This window comes from Melozone crissalis, unplaced genomic scaffold (genome assembly GCF_028551555.1).
Source record: "Melozone crissalis strain CALT ecotype California unplaced genomic scaffold, PUWL_Pcris_2 ptg000120l_1, whole genome shotgun sequence".
Lineage (NCBI taxonomy): Eukaryota > Metazoa > Chordata > Aves > Passeriformes > Passerellidae > Melozone > Melozone crissalis.
The window spans coordinates 2,656,758-2,681,221 of NW_026535896.1; the positions used below are offsets into that span (position 1 = coordinate 2,656,758).

At 53.6% G+C, this 24,464-nt stretch overlaps 1 protein-coding gene across 3 annotated transcripts in view; it reads right to left on the minus strand.

The window, feature by feature from the left end:
- Positions 1–42: 42 nt before the first annotated feature.
- Positions 43–24,464, minus strand: part of KIRREL3 (kirre like nephrin family adhesion molecule 3) — a 412,349-nt gene continuing 387,927 nt past the window's right edge. For 2 of the 3 annotated variants that reach the window (XM_054293001.1, XM_054292999.1), the window contains 7 exons: positions 21,534–21,634; positions 21,258–21,456; positions 19,541–19,576; positions 16,634–16,741; positions 10,331–10,440; positions 2,312–2,398; positions 43–1,408 (listed from right to left, as the gene is read on the minus strand). In XM_054293001.1, the coding sequence (XP_054148976.1) occupies positions 965–1,408; positions 2,312–2,398; positions 10,331–10,440; positions 16,634–16,741; positions 19,541–19,576; positions 21,258–21,456; positions 21,534–21,634 (1,085 nt within the window). In that variant the 3' untranslated portion in view covers positions 43–964. The remainder of the gene's footprint in view (positions 1,409–2,311; positions 2,399–10,330; positions 10,441–16,633; positions 16,742–19,540; positions 19,577–21,257; positions 21,457–21,533; positions 21,635–24,464) is intronic. The other variant, XM_054293000.1, reaches the window with a different exon arrangement.

Sequence of the window (24,464 nt, forward strand, 5' to 3'; positions counted from 1 at the left end):
TTGGGTGGGCTGGTGTGTGCTTGGCTCCAGGGTGGGCATTTGGGATGTCCCCCACCATGGAGGGGTTGACCTGGTGCCTTCTCGCTGCTGGTGTAGGGTCCCCTCTGCCCCCGTGGGGCTGCAGGTGTTGGGGGGACCCATGGATGGGGGTGTTGGGGCTCATGTTGGCACCCAATAAAGTCCTGGTGAGGCTGGGATGGGCTTGGTGCTCCTGGGGCATGGTGGGGAGGAAGTGTGAGGGAGTTTTGGGGCTGTGAGCTGCAGGGAGGGTGGCCTGTTCCCATGTCATTGTGTCCCCTTACCTGTTTGTGATGCCCCATCTCCTGGCTCCCACGCTGGGCTTGTGGGGTCCCAGCTGCCCCGTGCCTCAGTTTCCCTCCACCACCGGCCATTTCTGCCCCCATGGGGCCTGCCCCAGGAGGCCATGGCACAGCCAGGCTCCAGGCAGCCGTGTGCCGGGGCAGAGTGCCAGGGAAGCCGTGTCCTCGCGGGGCGGCCATCAGCCCAGGCGTGCCACGAGAAACACCTCTTGTATTGACCGCGGTGCCGCGATACAGCGGAGAGGCCCTTCCCGGGGAGTCCCTGTCCCACCGCCGTCCCCATGGCGGGACCCCCCGACCCCCCGACACGGACTCTATAAGTATGGACACCGAACACCACGAAGGGAAGGGAGGAGCCGGGGCAGGGGGCAGCGGCAAGCGGAGGCGAGCGGCTGTGGGGGCGCGGGGGGCGCGCTGGGGCCAGGGCCGTCCCCAGCCCCGCCGAGGGAGCGGCTCCCCGGGCTCAGCGCGTCCTCGGCGGGGTTGTGCTTAGCGTGTGCCAGGGAGGGGGATGCTCGGCCGGTCCCCTGCCCCGGCCCTGCTCCGGGGGCCTGGATCCGGCCGCTCCCAGCGCCGCTGCCGGCGGTGCCGCTGTCCTAGCAGAGCACGGCGCCCACGGGAGGGTCCCGAGCGTCCCGAGGGGCTCAAACGTGCGTCTGCATCCGCCTCTGCAGGGGCCGGCTGGGGTCTGAGTTTTGGGAAGACGACTGGGAGTGGTGGGAGGAGGACGCGGAGGCCTTGCTGGCCTTGTCGAACTGCACGTAGCCGTCCTGCTTGCCGCTGCTGCTGATGCTGCTGTCGCACTGGGTGTCGAGGAAGGAGCTGCTGTCGCTCATGGAGCCGCGCTGGAACTCGCGCTCGCACAGCTCGATGGAGCTGCTGCCCATGCCCAGCACGAAGCGCTGGCTGTAGTCGTAGAGGCGGCTCTGCCCGCTCAGGGTGCTGTAGATGTTGGTGAAGGACATGCCCGTGGGCACCCGCTGCTTGCCCGCCGGGCGCAGGTCGGCGGGGCAGCCCGACAGCGAGATGGTGGGCGTGGAGTGGTGCTCCTTGAAGGTGTTCACGCTGTAGTAGCCATTGGTGGGGTCCTGGGGAGTGGGAGAAGAGGGGCAGGTTGGTGGGGGCCTCTCTGGGTACCTCCCTGGGCATTTGGGGTGCCCACCCTGCCCATCCACCCGGGATATGTGAGACTTATCAGAGTCATGGAATATGGTGAGCTGGAAGAGACCCACCAGGATCATCCAGCCCAACTCCTGGCTCTGCACAGACCCCCCAACAATCCCACCCTGCTCTCTGTGCCTCCTGGAGCTCTGGCAGCCTCAGGGCTGTGCCCATTCTCTGGGCAGCCTGGGCAGTACCCAGCACCCTCTGGGGGCAGAACCTTTCCTGATATCCAACCTAGCCCTCCCCTGTACAGCTCCAGCTGCTCTCTCAGGTCCTGTTGCTGTCACAGAGAGCAGAGGTTAGAGCTGTCCCTCAGGAAGAAGCTGCAGACCCTGATAAGTCTCCCCTTGGTCTTCTCCAGGCTGAACAAGCCAAGTCACCTCAGTGACTCCTTGTATGAACCCTCCAGACCCTTCCCCATTTTCATAGCCCCCCTTTGGAGGACACCTCAACCACCAAACCATCCAGCAACATCCTCTTGTGCCACCAGTAAATTCCAATCTGCTCAGCCCCCTCCAGGTGGGGACACAAGTGCCCCTTGCACACCACTGTCCTGGCACCACAACTTCGTGTTAGCTTTAAAAGCTGCTGGGGCCATAAAGCAGTGCCAGCATGCCAGAGCCTCTCTCCCTGCACAGGGACAGCCCTCTGGGACACGGCCCAAGGACAGGCAGCGTGGCAGCAGCAGTGCTGGGTGAGGCTCTGCCCGGTGCTGGGCACGGGGAGGGTCCCCAGCACCCCGGGTGCAGCCCCTCTGCCAGCAGTGACGGGGGGCTCTGAGCCCATCTCTCACTGGGGACACAGGCAGGCCGCAGGATCCAACCCACCTTCAGGTTTTGGAACTCCTTCTCCTCCTCCTTGAGCACCTCGAGCTGCTTCAGCACCGAGTCCTGCTGGAACTCGCCGCGGTCCATCTGGGAAAGGAGCAGGGTCAGCATCCAGCACCGCCCGATCCCCATCACCCCCAGGCCATGGGGGCAGCCCCGCATCCATCACCAGCCCCTGGGCACTGGGAAATTGCCACCGGCCGGGTTCAAGGACGTGCCCAGGGGTGCCCCAGTGATGTCCGAGGGCAGACGCCCAAAAGCCACACAATTCCCTGGGTTACAGATTGTTTTTCCATGTTTAGGACAGAAAAAGGCAGGCTGATGCAGAAAACGAATTATTTACCGAGATGAGGGCTGGGGCTGCACCCGCCTGCCCAAAGCAACACCCCCAAAATCGTCTGGGTTTTTTTGGTGGTTTTTTTTTTTTTTTCCCCTTCTTTTCATCCTTTCCTCCTCAGCTGAACTTGGCCGCCTCATTAGTTTTCCTTTGAAGGCTGGCTGTGATCGGGGGGAAGCGGAGAGGAGGGGCAAGGTGCACATTAATTACACCACAGCTTTAATTACCCTTCCTTCAGCACGCGGGGCTGTGCAGGAAGCGGGATAATTATCAACCAATTCCTCAGTTGCCTTTTTTTAGCTTCTCCCGTATCCACCCGACGCCTCCAGCCCAGCTTCTCTGGGATCACAGCCCCACATCAGCCCCAAAATCCCCTTTTATTGCCCAAATTCGCTCCTCTTTAAGATGGTAAGTAGCTGTGGAAATTCACCCCGCGGCACTTGCTGTTCATCTCCCGAAAGCCTTTGATGTGGCTGTTAAAGGCAATAAATTAAAGTACCTGAGTTTTCCTAGGGAAAAGAAAGCCTGTATCAGCCATTGATTTACCAGGATAAATACAAGTGTCGCCGAGGATTAAACGAGTGCAGCTAAAGTGGGACATGGAGGGTTTTTTTTTGCTCTGCCAACCCCGGCGACCCCCTCGATCCTCTAAAGCATCTCTGCAAAGGCAGACCGGGGCTGTTAACCCTATCGGAAGGGTTTAACAGGTCGGAATGAAAAGGAAAAAAAAAAACCACTTCTCCTTGGATTTGGGTTTTTTGTGTTTTTTTTTTTTTTGTTTTTTTTTTGTTTTTTTTTTTTTTTTTGTGTTGGCATGGATGACACAGGGCCAGATCCAGAGATGGAGAGGGCAGAAGGGAGGTGGGAACCAAAGGAACAATCCCACTGTGACCAAACCTCCCTGGAATTAATGATGTTGGGTTTGATGGGGTGTTTGAAGGCATTTTATTTAAGCCATTTATTTTATTGAAGTGATGGTGGGAATGATCCAGGTACTGGGATGCTCCATGGGGACCCTGCCTGTCCCCTGTCCCCTCTGAATTTGGCTGCACCCCGTGGATTTGGGGGCTGCAGGGAGTCTCCACATGAGGTCCACAAAGCGCCACCACATCACCGAACCTCCAACTCCCCCATTACAGCCGATCATTAACAACTTTATTAAAGTTTTACACCGTTAATTAGTGGGCGGTGGGATCCTCGTTAGTGTGATTTCCTCTTTGTCATCACTGAGTCAACACCGGGAAGGGACCGACCTTAACTCAAGTTCACTCCATCACCAATATTAACACGGATTATGAAGAGGAAGAGGGAAATGGAAAAAGAGACCAGAAATGTCTGAAAGCCCTGGCATGGGATGCCCCAGCGTCATTCCTGGACGTTTTTCCAGATCCATCCTTTCTCCAGCCAGGTGACAGCACCAACATGCTCAAGTTCACTCTATCACCAATATTAATACAGATTATGAAGAGGGAGAGGGAAATAGATGGAAAAAGAGATGTCTGAGAGCCCTGGCATGGGATGCCCCAGCAGAATTCCTGAACGTTCTTCCAGATCCATCCTTTCTCCAGCCAGGTGACAGCACCAATATGCTCCTGGCCTGGCCATGACAATGGCTGGGGGTACACCCGGCTGTGAGTGCCACCATTCCCCCTGCCAGGACTTCACCCTGCCTGGCACTGCCAGGCACCAGCAGCCCTCCCTGCCCCAGAACAGCGGGCACCACAAAGCCCTGCCCGTGTCCAAACCCCCTGGTGCTCCTGGGCCAGCAGGGATGTGACAAACTGCACCCCTGACTGTCGCTGCCTCAGTTTCCCCCACTGCAGAAGGCAGGGACCCCCTCCAGGTCCTGAGGCACCCCCTGTGTACCCCAAAGCACAGAGATAAACAGATTCAGGGAAGATTTCAAACCACAATTTCCAAGCCTGAAGATCTCCTTTTGGCAGTGCTCATGGAGGGAAGCATAAGGAGGGGCTCAGAGCAGGACAGGCTGACGGTATGTAGCATGTTCTAGCAAATACACACCCAGCAAGGCAAAATGCAGCTGACAATAACTGCACTTGCGGGGAAAACTGAGCCCTTGCATGAACAGATGAAATAATTGTGAGTGCAGTTTCCCTGGATCAGTGCTCACAGCAACAGAGAGCTCCAGGCTGGCAGTGAGTGGTAACATTTTGTGTTTGCAGCCTGTGGGATTAACTTTCAGAGGAGATCTCCTGACCTTCAGATGGGCATGCCGTTTGACCCAAGAAGTCTCCTAAACCCCACAGTGTTAACTTTTATTCAAGATGCTCTCCACTCCAGCTCATGGCTGGGGATTTTGGATTCTTCAAAGGATTCCTGTAATCAGTGAGTGACAGGGACACTGTTCCTTCGTGACCTTAGGTCCCCATTGACTGTGAAAGATAGCTTCAACTGGCACTGCTGGCTCCCCCTGCCCAGTGTAGTATATGATAGAGATAATTCATGCTGTTAATGTATAAAATATCGTAAGATCCAAACTGTGTCTTTTGACCACCCCAGCCGGGAGCAGTGTCTTGTTCTTATTCATCCAGTTCCCGGACTATGTTAAGATAATATCAGGTTTTTTAATGTAAGAATGGAAACTTCCTGGGCGATGATCCTGGGATACCAGGACCACTCAAGAGTGATTCTCACCTCGAAGATTGTATCTACCACGATGATTGGCAGTGCCACCCTGTTACATGTGAATACTGACTTCTCCAGAGTTCTCTGACAACATCCAGACACCTGGATTGGACTTTTGTCTAACTCTGCACATGAATAGCCCCGGATCTGCATGTGAAGGGACACAAAGAACATTCGGTCATCTCTACCTCAGGCAGAATAAACTGTATAAGAACTCGCTGGGCAAAGCAGCATTTGTGAACAGGAGAGACTCTGACACTGGGGGTCAGATCTGTGTTCACCCAGCACCGATCCCGGGCTCGACGCTGCCCTTGGCTGTGGTGGTTTTTGCCGATCGAAATTCCGTTTTGCTGACAATTTAATAAATCATTGCTAAATTTTCTTATAAGTTTGGCTCTCGATTGGATAATTTATAACACCAGGGAGCGCCACCCTGCCCAGCAAAGCTCCTTCCAGGCTCTCCCAGCGCTGGGAGCAGCGGGCAATGCCAAACCCCTGCTCTGCTCTGCAAGCGTGGAGCTCTCCCGCGTTTCACGCCACCAAACGGAGCCTCTGAGATGGAGAATCCCACAGGATATTAAATTCTTGGCTTTCATTAGTGGACACAATATGTTTTTTAAAATGCTGCTTCAGGTTTTCCTGAGTATCCTCCAGACCCGGCGGGCTGGAAGAGCCTCCCCCCGCCTCGCTCCAGGTTTAATTACAATATTTCTGGCTGGTTGGGTAATTGGATGCCACCCGGCAGCACTTGTTACCAGGGTGAGTGAGGGATGTTGATGGCGATTCTCAAATAGCGACTTCCTCTGTTCCCAGGGAGGGAACAACCCCCATGAATAAAGAACCCCTCTGGGAATTCCCAGCTCGATGAAGCTTTATCACCTTCAAACACCGGCTCTGGCCTCGGCCGCCCAGTGATGTTGGTGCCCACCACAGGAGAGGCTGCCCGCCTTGTCCCACCTCACCCAAAATGCTGCCTTGGGATGGGCTGGAGGGGCTGGCTGTGAGGGAGGGATTCCCGAGCTTCCCGAGCCTCCTGAGCGAAGCTGGGTGTTGTGGAGATGCTGCTCTCTGCAGTTCAGACCCGCTCTGACAGCTCAGGGCTGCCCGTGCTTCCCAGGATGGGCACATGGAACCCCACGGGCACGGGGGAAGGCAGAGAAAGGGGCACAGAAAGGGATGCTGTGTCCTCTGGGCTGCAGGTAGGAAGGAAAATCATCCAGAATGGAAATTCTGCTCCTTTGATTTTTCCTCTTCCACCTGTCTGGAGAAGGTGTCTGGTGCTGATCACCTGTGAAAGCTGTGAACAAACCGGGAACAACCCTTGGAGCAGAGGGATGGGTTAAAGGAGACAAGAAAAGACAAACCTGTCACTGGATTGATCGTTTTGACTATTCCACTCCAAATATGAACCACAGGTGATGCCTGGATCTGCCTGGCCACAGTGGGGCATGAATGATCCAGAGATGGGGATCTCTGTGATTCCCTTGCCTCCCTGTCACTTTGGGATCGTCTCTCACTGCTCATGGCAGTGGGGATGGCTCCTTTGGGATTATCGGCCCCATTTCACAGGTGAGGAGGCACGGGCTCCGATCAGCTGGGAATAAGCCCAGCCGTGCTAAGGGAGGAGGAGGAGGCTGTGCCACGCTGGGGCCGACCATACTCATCATCTTCCTCCTCACAGCTGTTGTGCCCGTGCAATGCGTCCCGCAGGAGGGAGAATGCTTTTGTTGCCGTTTATTTTCCCCAGGATCAAACCCTTTTCCAGGATCCTTTGCCTGCAGCCACTGGAGCTGGCAGCCTTTTCCCTGCCCGTGGGCACCGCCTGGCAGAACAGCTCTCGGAGCAGGGGGTGGAACGCCGCCGAGGCAATGTGAACATATGCAAATCAGCCAGCGTGACGCGGATCCTAAGGTGTTAATGAGTTTATAGATGCATGAATAATTACTTGTGAAAAGCACGGTGAGCTGCCGAGGTCACAGATGGCTGGAGAACGACAAAACAGCGTTTGTGGGGCCGGAGAGTCCCGCTGGCACCCCGCGGGACACGGGGGACCGAGCACAAAGGCACAAACGCGGTGCTGAGGAGCCCGAAATGCAGCAGGAGCAGCTCAGGCTGTGCTGGAGTCAGGGGCTGGGATGGGGTTGGGATGGAGAGCAGCGAGGAGCTGTTTGCCAGCGTGGCTGCTCCTCGTTAACATGCCCGTTAATGATCCCGAGCCCCGGTGTGGCACTGACACTCACAGCTGTCATGAACTGCAGGGTGTGATGAACACCGTGAGGGCGAGATCACCTCAAGGGATGGAGATCCCACAGGACGCTCGCAGAAGGCAAATGGGGAAGCAGAGGGAATAATGCTGTAACAATGGGAGGAAGGAGAGCTGGAAAATCCTGGGGTGAGGGGAGGGAGGCGCTGGGCACTGCCCTCCTCCTCCTCCTCCTGCTGAAGAGGTCTCATCGCTCCCCATCAGCAAGGAGAAGTTTTTAACTTCCTTCCTTCCTTAACTGATCCTCCATTTCATTGACAAAGTTGGGATGTTTTATCAGGAACTCTTTGGCATCCCAGGCTGGGTGTCTGATGGCTGGAGGAGGATGCCCACACCAGCTGTTGGACACAGCAAAGATGGGGATAAAGGACAGAAAGAGGGTCTCTGCAGACTCTGTGGAGAGAAGGAATTGGGGAGTATTTCCTGGGAACGTGCTTGCTGAGGGCAGATGAGGGTGGGGAGGGGGTTTGATGCCTTCTCCCTGCAGGTAGGATGTCCCAGCTGTCCCAAACCCTGCCAGCACCAGGGTCAGATATCATGGACCATCTCTTGCAGCTCCTGAACGCTGCTGATCCAATGACGTCATTTCCAACTGCTGTATTTTCAGGAAAAATGCCTGGATTTGGCCAAGAAAGGGGAAGAATTGCCCTCTTCCAGTCCAACCAGGGTGTGAGTCTCTGTTGTGTCACATCTGAAAGTGCTCAGCTTTAGGTGTGAACCCTGCTCACACTTACACAGTTCCATTGTGCTGTGACCAAACCACCTCTCACCAGTCTGGATGATTAACCAGAAGAGCTCCACAACCTCTCCCTGCAAGGCATTTTTTCCCAGCTCTCAAACAAATATTGTCATTTTTTCTGCACCATTTCCACCCTGCCTGAATCCTCATTGCAATGTGCCCAGCACAGCTCTGCTCCCAGCCTCACCAAGGCACAAGCTGATGTGAAATCACCCCCTGGCTCTGGAAAATAACCTAAGAAAACCCCCACGATGGCTTCCAAGATGCTGTGCTTGAGCTCCCACCACCATCCTCTTCCTTGTTCACTCAGAGATTTTTTTTTCAGAGTGGTAAATGTTCCCTTCTGCTGAGGCTTTGTGTGTGCCTCCTGTTATGGTCTGGAGTGGGATTTGGGATGATCTCAGATGCCCTTGTGGGAGCCAGACCTGGGCTTGGCACTGCAGATCACACAGATGATGTACAGGGTCCCAGGGAGAGAAAACTTCTCATTTCCCTTCATCCCAGCAGATTGTTCCAAACCCAACCCAACCCCAGCCTCCTCTGTCCTTCCAGCCTTGCAAATCCCACCATGGACTTGCAGATTTCTCAGGGCAAAGCCCTACTGGGAACGAAGGGTCTTGTATAGGAACCTCAGTGGTGCTGGAATAAGTTGCCAGATCTCCACCTCCTCCCGCCTCATTGTTTGGAGGCTCCCTGGCTGTCTCTGGCAATCCTGACAATTCCAGCAAGCAATTCCACCCACTCTACGATGATCAGCCTTGCCTTCCCACCAGGCATTCACGGAACAGCTTTTGCAGGCAGGACATACAAGTGCTGCCCAAAAAATTGAGATTTAGAGGAGGAAAAAAACCACCCAGCAGCCTAGAAAGCAGCCACTGGCTTCTTCAATCCCTTCCCCCTTTCCCATCTGCTCTTTTTTTTTTCCCAGGATTCTTTGCCATTTTTCAGCTTGTATTTGTCACCAGCAAGTGAAAGCCAAGGCAGACTGGGGCTGAGCCACAGAGAGCAGTGACCACAGCACAGAGAGTGGTGAGGATGCACAAGCTGCGTTTCCCAGATCTCAGCCATCCTCCTCTTGCCCTGCCGTGTCCGTCGGTCCCCTCGGGTGAAGGTGGTGGCCTTGGGATGGTGACAGCTCCCCGGTGTTACAGACCCAGGGGCAGGCTGGCCCCACAGCCCTGCCTGCCGAGCCTCTGGGCGCAGCATTGCTGGGTGATGAGCTCGTTATCACCTTGTGCTCGCCCTGCCCTCTGCAGCTTTCCAGGTGTGAGGCTGTAGCAGACTCCATGGAGTTTGTGAGAGCAAAATAAGCTCCTGTCTTCTGTCTCGACCCATAGCTTATCTCTGCAACCCCATAGGTCACTTTTCCCTAACCTTTACTATTGGACAAGTTTGGATCCCCCTATATCCTATAAAAAGGGGATGTTTTAGCCCATTCGGGAGAAGAAGGGCCATCACTGGAACTGGAACCCCTCACTGGAACCCCTCACTGGATCCCTCAATAAACCATCGCTGTGGAACACCAGGACCTCTCTTTCTCCTCTCTCTCATCTACTTCTGCCCCAGCCAAAGGCACCCTACAAGCAAGCAAAGAGCTGAAATCCTAAGAGAGCTGAGAATCATTAAAGAGCTGAAATCACTAAGCTTGCTAAGAGCGGCCAGCGGCTCAGAGCTGACGGGGTATTTGGGCACTCTGTCTCCCAGGGGACTGAGTTACCCGGAATGGCCTGCAATGCTCGGGGATAAGCCCAATCTGAAGATCCGGGTCTTATCATGAGGTGGCAAATTTGCTTTGCAATTAGCCCGGCGGGCAGATGGGCCGCTGCAATAAACCCCCAGCAGCTCTCCTTCCTCGTTAGCCAAGTTTCGCTCGAGGAGTTTTCACGGCAAGAGAACGTGGATCTCGAGAACCGCATTTTTGGAAGAGCATCATTGCCTCGAGTGGTTATTAGGGGGCTGAACGACATGTGTCTGGGTTTGTTACCATCAAACCTCGCCCGGAGCAATCACCGGGGGAGGGAAGGAATTCCTTACCATCAGCTGCTTGATGGTTGGGTGCTCCTCTGCCTCCCTGCCCGAGGCCGGCTCCTTGTGCACGATCTCCACGCGGATGTCGTTCTTGGCAGACACCACACCCTTGAGATCTACGGAAAGAGGGAGAGGGACAAGGGGCTCAGTCCGAGCTTCTGCAGGGACATTGTCGCAGACATCTTTTCATTCAAAATCCTTTCCTTAAGATTTTTTCCTTCTGAGAAGCTGAGAGGCCTCAGAAACAAAATGTAAACATTGATTATCTGCTGCTGTGGAATGCAACAGGTGCATCTGTGATTGGTCTTGTGTGGATGTTTGGAATTAATGGCCAATCACGGCAGAGCTGGCTCTCTCTTGGTCCGAGCCACAGACCTTTGTTGATTCATTCTATTCTATTCTCAGCTAGCCTTCTGATGAGAAATTTTTCCTTCTATTCTTTTAGTGTAGTTTTAATGTGATATATATCATAAAATAATAAATCAAGCCTTCTGAAATATGGAGTCAAATTCTTGTCTCTTCCATCATCCAAAGACCCCTGTGACCATAGTCACAGGACATCACTGAGGACTCCTGGCAGTACCTGAGGAAATAAACCCGGCTCAGTGAGCCCACTGGAGAGCTGGAGGAGCAATACTTGTGTTGCCAGAAGGTATGGACAGCTCAGACTCCTACAGAAATTCCTTCTGGAGTTCATGGTTGTGAAAAATGCATGTATTTTATGATTGGCTTTTCGCAAATATTAAAATGAGTATTATATGTGTTGTGTTAGAAGGTAATGCTGTATTAATTCTGAAAGTAATGCTGTATTAATTCTCTTAAGTAGTGTGTTAAATATAGTTTTAGGTTATAAAAAATGTTAAAATAGAAACTATGCTATGTAGGATGCTTTTTTAAAGAAAGGACCCGCAGTGAGATAGCAGCCACAGGACACCTGAATCTTTCAGAGAAAGAGAATTTATTGCCCTCGTATCAGAAGAAACGAACTTCTTCCCACCTCGAAGGTGCTGTTAGGATTCGGAGAAGAAGTTGACGATGACCAGAGAGAATCCTGTGTTTGAATGGAATTTATGCATCATGTATGAGGTATATGAATATGCAACAGGCTGTTGTTTTTAAGGGTTAATCCTCTGTTAATGTGGGTCCTTTTTCGGGCTTGTGCTGCCCAGAAAAGGTACCCGGACCATCCGAAACTCTTGGTCTCTATTATCTCATATTGTCCTAATTCAAATTGTCCAAATTATTATTACTCTAATTGTATTACTATTTTGGTAGCCATTTCATTACTATTAAACTTTTAAAATTTTAAAAACAAATGATTGGCGTTTTTCACACAGTGCTGTTACCAGGGGCTGGGCTGTAGCAGAACTGCTCCCACAGGCAGTGAAATCATTGTCCAGCCTGCTGATTCATAGGAAATCCTGCTTCTGAGGGATGGGCCAGCTCTGCCCAGGCTCTGGGAACCCCCGAGAAAAGCCTCCCCCAGTCTGGGGTGCAGACAGCACATGGAAAAGGCCAAGCAATGAGCACAGACATAGCCAGGGACAGTTTTATCATCTGCAGGCAGCATGGAAATGACAATGAGAGAAGAGAGAAACATTCCTGGAGAGACTCCCTGCCTTCCCTGAAGGTGTCAGGCGTGCTTTGAACAAGTCATTCCAGCAGGAGGAAAGCGCGGAGCAGCGGGAGCAGAGTGGCGGCGCAAGGCCGAGATGAAAAGCAGAGATGGAAGCAAATCTGAGCAGCGAGACCTCCACAGCTTTGAAGCTGTCCCCCAGCCAGAGACCTGGCTCTCACCTCGCAGGATGGCTGTGCCAGCCCTCCCAGACCCAAAAACTGCCTTCAACCACCGGTTTGTCAGATCTACCTCCAGCTGATGGATCCAGCAGCGCCCTGCCAAGCCAGGACTGTGGGGAGCAGTCCAGAAAAGGCTGGACCCCCGGGAGATTTATCTCTAAACCAAACTGAATGATGCAACTGACACCAGCTCGAAGCTGTGTCCTTGAATTCATCTCTCCCAGCATCCCCTGCCCTCCACAGCCCCCAGACCTTGCCAAGTCTCAGGGCACAAGGCAAAGCCTTTCACTGGGAACTTACTGCAGCTTCTGTTTTTAATATTGTCCTGCTGGGACCACGTTCCTGGTGCTGCAGCTTCTGTCTTTAATCACAAGGAGATGCTAATCAGTGTCTTGCAGCTCCTCTCCCAGGAGTGTTCCCCCTCAAATAACTCTGGGCCGTTAAGTCACTGAAGATACAACAACAGATGCGCAGTAAATTTTTTTATTTTCCAGAGCCTCCAGGCATGGTGTGTCTGCACCTGGTCCTTTTTTCTGCTGCATTTTCCCAAAACATGGTCAGGAATTGCCTCCCCCATTGCTGTTAGTTGTGGTCAGTGGCTGGGGCAGGAGATTCTTCTCCAGAGTTACCCTGGGTCACTGTATCCCCCTGACACAACAGTGCCTGCAGCCTGCACCAGGTTGTTGTTATAAATGATGGCACAATGCTCCAGTATTTGTCTTGGGAGAGGAATCTGCAGTCATCCTGGCAGGAAATGAGTCCTTCTCCTGCTATCCAAGTGCCCTGTCAATCCCATCATTCCTGAGCTGATCTGTGTAATAACTCTGCACATACACACCACTAACAGTGATGAAATTCCTTTCCTCACCTTTCAGCCTGGTGTTCCCACCCTCCTGCCACCAGAGACAGTGGCCACAGCATTCAGCTGGCATCAGCACCTCAAAACTGGGGTCCATCCACCAAGATGGGTTAACAAGATATTTAATACTCTGCTTGTTCGATTTGTCATATATTGGTGATTTGTTAATAATGTACGAATGCAAGCTTGTGTTGTAGAGGGAGGACCCTGGTTACTCACTCTAGCATTAATTCTCCTATTTAAATATAGGTTAGCCTGTTAATGGGGAGGGAGTAATAAAGTTCTTATATTTTTGTAGTGTAGAGCTTCAACACACTCTTTGTTGATGGCTGCTTGAGGGTCCACAATGTAATTGGGAAATCAGTATTTATCTGCTCGTAGAGATTGCATTCTTTTTTAAAGGAGCTGTACCCCCTTTAAATAGCCCTTAATTTGCTTCATTAGGGTTTGTGGGTTTTCCTTGGAGAAGAATTAAGAGGGAACTTAGATTCGTTTCACATCCAAGTCCTTCTCTGCAGGACTCTGCACCCTGAGTGTCACTGGGCTCTGGTGCCGCTGCTGGTGCTCCCAATTCTCCCAAACCCAAGGAGGGACTGTTTTGGCAGCTTCCAGTGGCTTTTGGAGCCAGGTGAAGGGGAACTGAGTGGGCTCAGTGCCACCAGCACCCCATGCATGGATCTCAGGCTGGGGAATCCCACCTGCATTCTGGATTTGCTGCTGTCCCCAGCTGGGGCTGGCTCTTCCCTTCCCATGAGGTTGTGGGGAGGGAAGGGAGATCAGGGCAGGGATCTTCACTGATCTCTTGGGTGATCTTGTGGTGGTGTTCACAGGGGTCCCAGGAAGAGAGAAGAGATGAGGATCTTGACTCCATGTTTAGAAGGCTTGATTTATTATTTTATTATATATATATATAATATTAAAACTATACTAAAATAATAGAAGAAAGGATTTCATCAGAAGGCTAGGAAGCAAGAAGAAGAATGGAGTGATAACAAAATCCTGTGACTGACCAAGACTGTCTGGACAGCTGACTGTGATTGGCCATTAATTAGAAACAACCACATGAGACCAATCACAGATGCACCTGTTGCATTCCACAGCAGCAGATAACCATTGTTTACATTTTGTTTCTGAGGCCTCTCAGCTTCTCAGGAGAAAAATCCTAGCAAAGGGATTTTTCAGAAAATATCATAGCTACATGATCTCTTACTTATTCTGATCCCAAAGGAAAGTGGCAAGGAAGCCTTGTAGGGAGCACAGGGACCCCTGCCCTGGCCTGGGGAGGCTGCTGAGCTCTCCCCAGGGAATCACACTGCCAGGGGAGTAGCAGAGCAGGGAACACTCCCAGACACAGCAGCCTCTGGTGTATTGGAGACCAAAAAACCTTTTCTAAACAGGATAGCACCAGAAACACAGCAGAGAAAAGGGAATTCAAACCCTGCCACCATGTCCCCAGTGCCTTCTTTCCAGAACCTATCTTCCCAGCCCTGGTGAGGAAAATGCCCTTTTTCCTGATTTACCAATGGGATAAATAGCACAAGGCATTTGGCTGGGATAGCCTTGTCCCCTCTTGGCTTTCCCCTTGAAGAGCAGCCCATCCTTGCATGCCTCCAGCCTGTGAGAGTCTAAATCCTGGCGTTTCCACCACGTCTGGGATCTGTTGTCATGGCATTCCTGTGAAACTGTGTGTCCTGTAAAGAGCCCTGCACCATCTGGTTCCATCAAACGAGAGGGAAATAATGAACCACACGCTCTCAGCTTCTCTGAAGGATGTGGCATGGGCAAAAAACTGCCCATGGACATGGGAACACAGCTTGGCCCTGCTTCCTTCAGGTGCTTGCATTGTCTCTTGCTGCCAAATGACATCAAACTGGCCTGGTCTTGGGTGCTGTCCATCAGCAATGCTTCCTCAAAAAGCAAGATCAATTACTTCCCCTATTTAATTCATTAATTCTTGCTAATGGAGGCTGTGGGAGTTCAAAAAAAAGGGATTAAACAGGGAGAGGCATCATTATCACACTGAAAATTAAACACATTTCTGCAGTGGGGGGTCGTGTGTCCCTACTGAATCCAGGAGCAGCCTGATGTCTTTGATGGCTTTGTAAACCATCAAGGGGGGAAAAATAAAAGAACAACAACTGGGTTTTCTGGCACCCACGTGAGGAGTTTGGCATGCCGGAATCCGCACCATGCGTCTGGCGCGCCGGGAGCAGCGCCAAGGATCTCCTCCTCTCCTCTCCCCAGAGGCTTGGAATGCTCCAGACAACCACACTCTTCTCCCTCCTGCTTTGGTGCCTTTTCACGGAGCCAACACTCCTCCTTTAATTTCCCGGTGTCTTTGTAATGAGGCCAGACAATGCTGCACTGCTTCCCTCTCCTCCTCCTGTACCTGCGTTTCTAATGTCACTTTAACTTGTATTCTCACTGCAGCTAGACTCCAGAATGCACAAGTGCCATGAAAAACCTCTCTGCTGGCTGGCATTCCTGCCAGGAAAACTGGAATTAAAACAGAAGCAGAACTGTGGAGGGTTTTTAAGCACCGGTGTGGCACAGTGAGGATGCTTCTCCCTCTTATACCTCAGGATTCCTCCAAGGGAGAGATTAAGAGTTCCCCTGCACACCTCCTGAGCTGCTAACAGGGATCAGCAGTTACCCTGGCATGTCTTCCATAAACCCTTCCCTTTTCCCACAGGGCTGCTGTTTTGCAGCAGACACTTGGTAGACCAACAGGAGAAGCAGCTTGTGCAGAGAAGTGAATTCAGTAAATTGTGTTGGTTAATTCAGGCTCTGATTTCTCCCTGCTCCACTCAATTCACCCTCTGCCCAGAGTTGTCCCCCCAGCCCTTCCAAAGGGGACAGCGAGGTGGGGGTGACTGTTCCATTGTGATTTCTGTTTACCCCAGAACCCTGGGTCCCTCCCCTGAAGATTCCCTCCCAGGTGTGTCAGTCACCTCTCCTTTCCCCACCCTGACCCCTCCCAGCACTGTCTGTCAGTCCTGGCATTCCAGAAGGGAATTGGCAGATCCAAAGGATGCCCTCTACCCCTGGGGGGGGGGGCATTGGGCCATCCAGGTGTCCTTTGTCCCTTTGTCCCTCCCCTCCTGTCCCTGCTTGGTGGCTCCCTGCCCCTTCCCTGCCCCTCTCCCCGGGGTTCAAAGGAACAGCAACCACGGGCTCAGGGAGTTCTGTTGGAGCTGGTGCTGCATTCAGAGGCCTGTGAGCCAGAATAAAGCTCTGCATCCAAACCCTACATCAGAACCGACTCCTTTCCTTCACCATCACCTTAAAGCTTCTCTACAGAGGGAAACCTGAGGAGCAGCCCCTGTTATGGGGGGAAGCTCCATCCCAGCACCACCAGAGCTCCTGCAGGCCTGGACTTGTCCCCATGGGCCCAGTGCAGCACCCAGCCAGCTCAAAGTGTCTGTGGGGTGAAACACCACACACCCAGCCAGCCCAAAGTGTCTGTGGGGTGAAACACCACACACCCAGCCAGCCCAAAGTGTCTGTGGGGTGAAACACCACACACCCAGCCGGCCAAAAGTGTCTGTGGGGTGAAACACCACAGTGCTGCTGTTTGGTTCAGCAGCAGGGCCAGACAAGCTCAGGCACATCCCATACACAATATTGGTGACATTCCAACAGGTGACACTTACTCCTCTGGGAGCGGGCGCAGCAGAAGGCGACGATGGTGGCCATCAGCACCAGGAAGGCCACGCCAGCCCCCACGGCCACCCCGATGATCACCGCCATGGGCACCGACTCTGCAAGAGCAAGGAGAGCAAGAGTGAAGCTGGCTGAAGGTCACAGAGGGGCCTTTTCCCCCAGGGACCCACCCTGGCTACTGGCAAGAGGCTCAGTGATGAGCCCAGGGAGGGTTTTGGGGCCTCCTTCCCTGCTCCCCCATTCCTTCATCATGATGTTGGCACGGGCTGCCCATGGGACGCTGCAGTTTGTACAGCCCTGCTCGTTCTGTGCCTCAGTTTACCCTGGGAGGAGAGGGGGGAGCCAGAGGAGCAGATTAGTGACTGCTTTGTTAGTGCCCTGCAGGTTAATGAATGAGCTTCTCTAAAGGATGAAGTGCAAAAGAAGACTGTATGTTAATATTATAAAGAAAGAGAAATGACATCTGAGCAGGCTGATGGATGACTTAACCCAAGTCATCATTCACAGCCCCTCCCTATTTTATATCCCAATTTCCTGCCTTTTCCTGTGGCTTATCAACTGTCATCCTTCCAAAATTCCTGAGGGTGCTACAAAGCCTGGGACAGGAGGGATGGCCCATGCTGGGGCTGAGCACTGTGAGGTGGGATGTGTGGGCAGGGTCTGGGGGAGGCAAAGAACCCTCACATCCTTCTGCCTACAAGAACTCTGTCACCAAATTCCTGGGGGGGATTTTGGCGTGTGGCTCAGCCAGCAAAGCTGATTTATCTACGCAGGCCTTGGCAGCAGCTTGTGAGGTGTGGGGAGGGTGGAATGGGAAATCACATTTTTGGTGAGGGGTTCAGATTTGGAGCCCCAAAGCCTTTTTATCTCCCTGCTCTGTCTCTCCAGTTCCTCCAGGCACAGCTCAGACTTTGCAGTGAGTGTTGGGTTGGATTAAGGAGGGGCAGGAATGGGCAGCACTCACACTGTAGGACACCACAGCTGTGGATATCACAAATTGCCTTCCTTGGCTGAGATGATAAAGCTGCATCCCAAAGACCCTCTCCCCTAAAGCTGCAGGTATCTCTAGGTCCCCATTCTTCTCTTTCTAAACACTCTGTAGGATCTGGTGAGCCAGAAGAGGGATAACTCTGTCGGGGATGGCCAGATAAGGTGGGTGAGTGTGTCCTCCCAACTTTTCTGGACACCTCCTTGGAAGGTGTTTTCTCCTTGGAGGCCTTGCCTTGGAAATGGATGGGATGAATTTATGGAAAAATGTATGCAGAGAGGTGGTTCTCCTCAGAGGTCTGTGCAGATGGGGACATGGATGCTGCTGGACCCTGGGGACACAGAGGGTGACCCAGCTGAGAAGCAAAGCCCAGGGGTTGTCCCTTGACTGGGGGATACAGGAACCATTTCCCATTGCCCACGGGTGTGGGGCTGGGGGTGGGCACAAATTTCATCCTGGACCTGAGAGCACAGATCCCACCTGTGCCTTCCATCCTTCCCAAGGGGGCACACCCCTACTGGTGCGACTGGGGCAGTTCTCATTCCAGCAGCATCCACTGTGTAGTCAGCAAAGGGCATCATCCTCGTTTACCCTATCCCAAGTGGGACAGGAGAGTTCTAAAGCCACTCCAGGGTACCCTTAAGCCATGGCTATGGAGCTCCTGGGTCCTGAGCCCTAATTTGGGAACTGCAGGTGATAAACATGTGGTGCTGATTGAGTTCAGGCTCTGCTCACACTTGATCAAACAGAACTGATGTTTCTCACTTTGTGGCTTGCTCATGGATTTTCTGCTTGGGCTGCTGGTCCCTTGATGTGTCACATGCCACTCAAGGTGGGCCAGTGTGACATGACTCAAGTGGCACTGAACCAAATCATTACCAAACCTCTGGGAGTGCCCAGGTGGTGAAAAGGCAAATCCCCTTAGTCCTCTGCTGGAGCTCAGGGAATGGGTTGCAGCTGGGTCCAGCTGCCCAAGAAGCTCACCCTAAAATCACCGTCCTCCAGCCCAGCAGCTGGGCCATGGCATGAAGAAACCAGGGATTTCTGAGGCTACCTGCTAGGCAGTGCTCCTGCCAAGAGTGGCAGCTCCTCATGGGATGTTTTTGGTCTTCCAAGGGGAAAATGGAGCAAGGGGCTGGAGAGAGAGGAGCCCTGGAAGGGCTGGCTGGCTCTCAGCTCTGGGGAATGGGATCTGCAGGGCAGAGATCAGAGAGAAGCAGATGGTGATGGGGATGAAGAGCCATGCAGGGAATGGGGTGGGGAAAATGTCCAGGGCTCTCCTGGGTTGGGATAAAGGAAACTGCAAAGGGGCAGTGACAGAATGGTGGGGATGGTAAACTCTCCTGTAGGGCTGGGTGAGCTGAGGGAGGTGCAGATTGCTGGCTCCCCCAGGAATCCTGCTCTGGGACACAGGATAAGGAACCACAAGGGCAGCACAGGATGAGGAACCCCAAGGGCAGCACCTCCTGCAGATCCACCCCCAGATCCATCCAGACCTGCTCTGGTGCCAATGGATGCTGGCCATCACTCTCCCACTATGCTGAACCAAGCTGATGTCTGCAGATGACCCTGGAAACATGTACTTTCCCCTCTGTTTTTGTGCCAAAGTCACACTCTGTGGGACTTCTGCACCATTTTAAACACGGTTGAGTAACAGCATCCCCCTTCCAGTGCCTGGGGAGCTGGGGCAGGAAAAGTGCTGGTTTCCAGAGTGGGTCAGTGGCACAGGGGGCCTGGACCCCTCCAGCTCCCCAGTCCTGCCCCAGTCACTGCCCTGCAGCTCCCTGCAGCCCTGCCTGCCCTGCCTGCCCTGGGGAGAGCTGCCGGGCCAGGAGGAGGACGCTGGGCCCTCAGGTGTGGTGGTGCCTGGGGACAATTCACGTTCACCGTCAGCTCATGATTTCCATACCTGCTTGAATACCAGCTCCTGATTTCATTTCCGTACCTGTTTGAAAATAAAGCAAGTGTCCACAGCCTTGCACAGCCCACGCGCCCACCGCACCTTCCTGAGCGCTCAGCCCTCTGCTCTGCTCTGCTCTGCCTGCTCCAGGGCTGGCCCTGTGAAGGGGATCCTGTGGTGTCCGCTGGCCCGGGCAGGGCTGTCCCCTGTGCCACCCTGGCTGGGGCAGGGCTGCCCCCTGTGCCACCCTGGTCTGGGCAGGCCTGTCCCCTGTGCCACCCTGCAGTGTCCCCCTGGCCCAGGCAGGGCTGTCCCCTGGGCTGGCCCCTGTGTCACCCTGCAGTGTCACCCTGGCTGGGGCAGGGCTGTCCCCTGTGCCACCCTGGCTGGGGCAGGGCCATCCCCTCTGCCACCCTGGCCTGGGCAGGGCTGTCCCCTGTGCCACCCTGCAGTGTCCCCTGTGTTACTATGCGGTGTCCCCTGTGCCACCCTGCAGTGTCTCCTGACCAGGGCAGGGCTGTCCCCTGTGCCACCCTGGCCTGGGCAGGGCTGTCCCCTGTGCCACCCTGCAGTGTTTTCTGGCCCAGGCAGGGCTGTCCCCTGTGCCACTCTGTAGTGTCCCCCTGTCCTGGGCAGGGCTGTCCCCTGTTCCACTCTGGCCGGGGCAGGGCTGTCCCCTGTGCCACCCTGCAGTGTCCCCTATGTCACCATGTGGTGTCCCTTGTGCCACCCTGCTGTGTCCCCTGGCCGGGGCAGGGCTGTCCCCTGCGCCACTCTGGATGGGGCAGGGCTGTCCCCTATGTCACCCTGCAGTGTCCCCTGGCCCGGGCAGGGCTGTGCCCCGCGGTGGCCCTGCAGGGACGCTGGGCGTGAACTCGGCTCCCCGTCCCCCTCTGCTGGGACCCAGGCTCGCCGCCCAGCGCTGCCGCTGACTGGCAGCCGACCTGGAAAAACCACTGGCTCTGTTTGCATTGGAAGAAGCCCAAGGCTAATTTTAAGGGGTTCATTTAGCTCTGATTTAATCTGGACGCCAGCCTTGCCTATAAATCACGGCTTAATGAGAACAATCCACCTGCCTGCCCTGGCATTTAATAAAATAGAGGAGAACTGGAGTTCCTCCAGGAGCTAAGCATTCCTCACACAAGCCATCTCCCTCCCCTGCTGTGGAGAGCCCCGAGAGTGGAATTTCCCTGGCCATCCCCTGGGAATTGCTGGGTGTGTGAGCCCAGCCCTGTGGGACATGCTGGCATTGTGGCTGGTGGCCAGGATGGAGAGTTGCCGCCAGTCCAAACGCCTTCCTCTGCTCGCCCCCATCACCGTGGAGCAGTGGGCTCTGCTGGGAGCAGCCACTCCTGTCTCTCCAAGGCTGTGAATGATCCTCCAGCCTGGGCAGTGACATCACCTTGTACTGTGGGACAGGGAGTGAGGGGTGCAGGATCAACCCATGCCCTCCAGCTTTAGCAGGACAGGTAAAATCAGCAATACCTTACCAAGCAGAGACTTTACAGGGCTTGCCCCTGCTCCTTCCCCTTTAGATCATGTGCCTTAGGGATGCAATCCTGCAGCTAGCACAGCTGGAGCCTTGTCACTGTCCTTCCTAATTTCCTCTGACATCCCAAGAGCTCTCTGAGCACCTCCTGCCTCTCACAGCATGTCCCCACTCCCTGAGCCCAGCCAGGTGCTAATTCCTGCTGCCCCCAGCCCCGCAGCCCCCAGCAGTGCCCACCTTGCTCCTTGAGCCGGATGATCTCGGTGTCAGAGCCGAAGCTGTTCCAGGCCGTGCAGTTGTAGATGGTTTGGAAATCAGCACGGACGATGTTGCTGATGGTCAGCGTGGAAATCACCCCCTCATCCGTGCTCACCGTCTCCACCGTGTAGCGCCCCGAGGTCCCAGATTCCAGAACGTTCTCCTTCCAGGACCAAGCCTGCCAAGAGAGAGAGGGGTGAGCTTGGAGCAGCCCCAGGTGCTGCAGTCACTCCCCGTGCCCAGGGTGATACTCACGATGCGGTCTGGCGGCGGAGTGCTGCGGATGAAGCACTTGATCTGCCCCTTCTGGCCGTGCAGGGCGTGCTGGGTCTGCGTGCTGGAGATGATGGGGGGCCCTGTGGAGACAGGAGAGGCTGCTGGCACCCCATGGGACTGCTGGGGATGGGGGATGTTAGGGGAGCCCCGAATGGATATTGGGTTCTATCTCTGAAGGACAGGGATGCAGAAACAGTCCCATCTCCTCTTGTGATGGAGAACATTGAGTGGGTTTTTGCAAAGCCCTCACAAAACACCAGGGTCCGCCATCTCTGTAACCCCATCCCTGGTGTAAAGGGTCCTTCTCCCATCTCCTTGGAGAGCCTGGCCTCTGAGAAGGGCTGTTTGCTGCAGGAGCAAAGCAGGATCCCATTCCACCTGCTGTTCCTCTTCTGTGCCCTCCCTGATCCATTAAGCAACCAACCAGATTCATTAAGCAACCAGTTTGAATTAAACTAATTGGTCTCCAGGTCATTAAGGAAGATGTGATGGAGAAATTTCTGCTGGAAAACCTTGACACCCATCAGCTGGGCTCTCCTGTGCCATGTGGGTCATGAAAGGAGCCGAGGAGAGAGGGTAGGAAAGGCTCTTCCTGAGCCAAACACCAGCTTGGGATGGGAAATGTCCTTGTCCTGCCTCGGTGAACATCCTGTGCTTGGGAGAAAAGGGATGGGAGAGGAGAGCATGTGGTGTGTCCCTCACTCTTCTAACAGCCCTGATGTCCCAGGGGAGCAGCACAAGAGCTGGGATCCTAATTGCTGTTTATTAACCTCCTTAATTAAAGCAGATTTGCATTTCCATGAGTGGCTTGCTGCTGGCAGAAAACAGCAGCAACTGGGCTGCAGGGCAGGGAGAGAGGAGTGGCAGAGGCTGTCAGAACTCCCCCTGCTCCAGCTCTGGAACTTTGGGTGCTCACTTGGGGTTGCCACACCTGGTTTGGAGTACGTCACTGGGTTTATCAGTAATGCAGTATTGTGGATTTTTTCCCATATTCCTCACCTCCCTGCCCTGCACTTGAGGTGCTCCTTCAAAAAAAAGTCTCAAGGATTTGGGGTAAAGTGGGAAGAAAGATTTGCCTGGGTATTCCTGCCTGTTTCTCATCCAAATCACCCATTTATAAATTCCATAAATGCACAGAAATATACCAAAATGCTAAATCCATCACTCTCTGCATTTGTGCATGCAGCTGCCTTTTGGAACTGTCCTGGTAACCCTTCCTGCACCAAACTTGCACACTCCCCACACACTTCCCACTGAGGCACAGCCCTGTCCCTGCTTCCTCATACTGCTCCAAGGGGAGATGGATGGAAAACAAGCTCATTGAAGCACAATTCACTGACCAGTGACCACGGTTCTGGCAGCTCAGGAAATTACTACTGGAAGGGAGCCGCCATCAGCATCAGGAATAGCAGGAGCTGGGCGTGAAGGTCAGGACTTGTTTTGCTGTAATGGACACAGCAGTACGGCTGTGGAAGCTTCTGCCCTTTTTGATCGAAGAAGGCAAAGAAAAAAAAAAGCCACTTTGTTGTGTTTTTCTCTCTAAATGCTCAAGATGTTGTTCTAGGCACGATCCCAAGGTGTGAGTTCTTGTTTATCCATTGCTGAAAGCTCAGCTTTCCCAAGGGTCTCAGAGGAGGTGACTCCTTGCTTTGCCTGAGGAGCCTGCTGAGGCCATTGATGCTCCTGCCCACCTGATGATTCCAAAGCCAGCAAAGGCAAGAGCAGTGAGGGGATCTGCAGGCCAGACCTAAACAGTAATAAAAAGAACCATCTCCTTTCCATTTTGATGCTTGTATGTTACTTATAAATTCTGGAAGTGCTCCAAGACTGGGTGACGCTAGAGAAAAATGGCTTAATAATCATTAAAAGGATCATTTTCCCCAAGGCGAGTGGGTTTTAAATGGCACAAATGCCAATGGCTTTGGCTTTTATTATTGCTTCAGGAGTTCAGAGTCGAAGGCTTATCATCATGATAACAGCGGATGACTAAAGACTATTTGTGAGATGAACATGCCCAGAAATAATAGCATGAAGTTGCAGCCTCTTCTCATTCAGGGCTGGTGTTTGATTCTCCACCAGGCTCTGGCTCCTTATGAAAGCTGCCAATCTCCAGCTTGGCATTCAGCACTGAGTGTGAGACAGCCCACAGGCAGGGAAAAGGCTCTAAGCAATGTTGCTATGGATATAAATGATGGAGCTATTGGTGGAGGTTATTTTTAGCACCTCGGTGCCAATTTATTTGTGCGGTCCTGGCGACTCGCACAAAAGAGAAGTCTGAGGTGGAAGCCTTCAGGAATGAAAGGATAGGATGGCCTTGGCTTCTCCAGTCTGCTTGAGTCCATCTGAACTTTTCTCCCAGGCACTCTAAATGATTTGGCAGGAGAGTTTTGTTTAACTCCTTGCTTCCTGCAGAAGTCCTGGGCTGGCTGGTTCTGCCTGGTATTGATTACAAAGGAACACCACAGAATGATTTGGGTTGGGAAAGACTTTAAAACCCATCTCATTCCAGATCCCTTACCATGGGCAGAGACACCTCCCACCAGAGGAGGTTGTTCCAACCTGTCCTTGAGCACTTCCTGACACCCCGATGTGCTCCTGACCAAGTGGGGTGGCACATCAGCCCCTGCCCTGCTTCCAGCTGTCACACATGCCCAAATTCCTTGTTGGAGCGAATCCCAGGCAAATGACATCCCGAGTTAGTCACCTGGAGCTGTTCAGCCCTTCCAACAAACTTCTCTTGCAGAACAAGGTGGGCAGGGGTGGTGGTCCCTGCTCAACAGCCCCTGCCAACCCTGGATGGTGCAGTGACAGAGGGGACTGCTGCTGATCTGCCTGTGAAGGTGACCTTGGGGTGCTTCTGCTGGGGTGGGAGCTGTGACCACGCTGGGTGCAGTCAAGAGTATCGAGAGG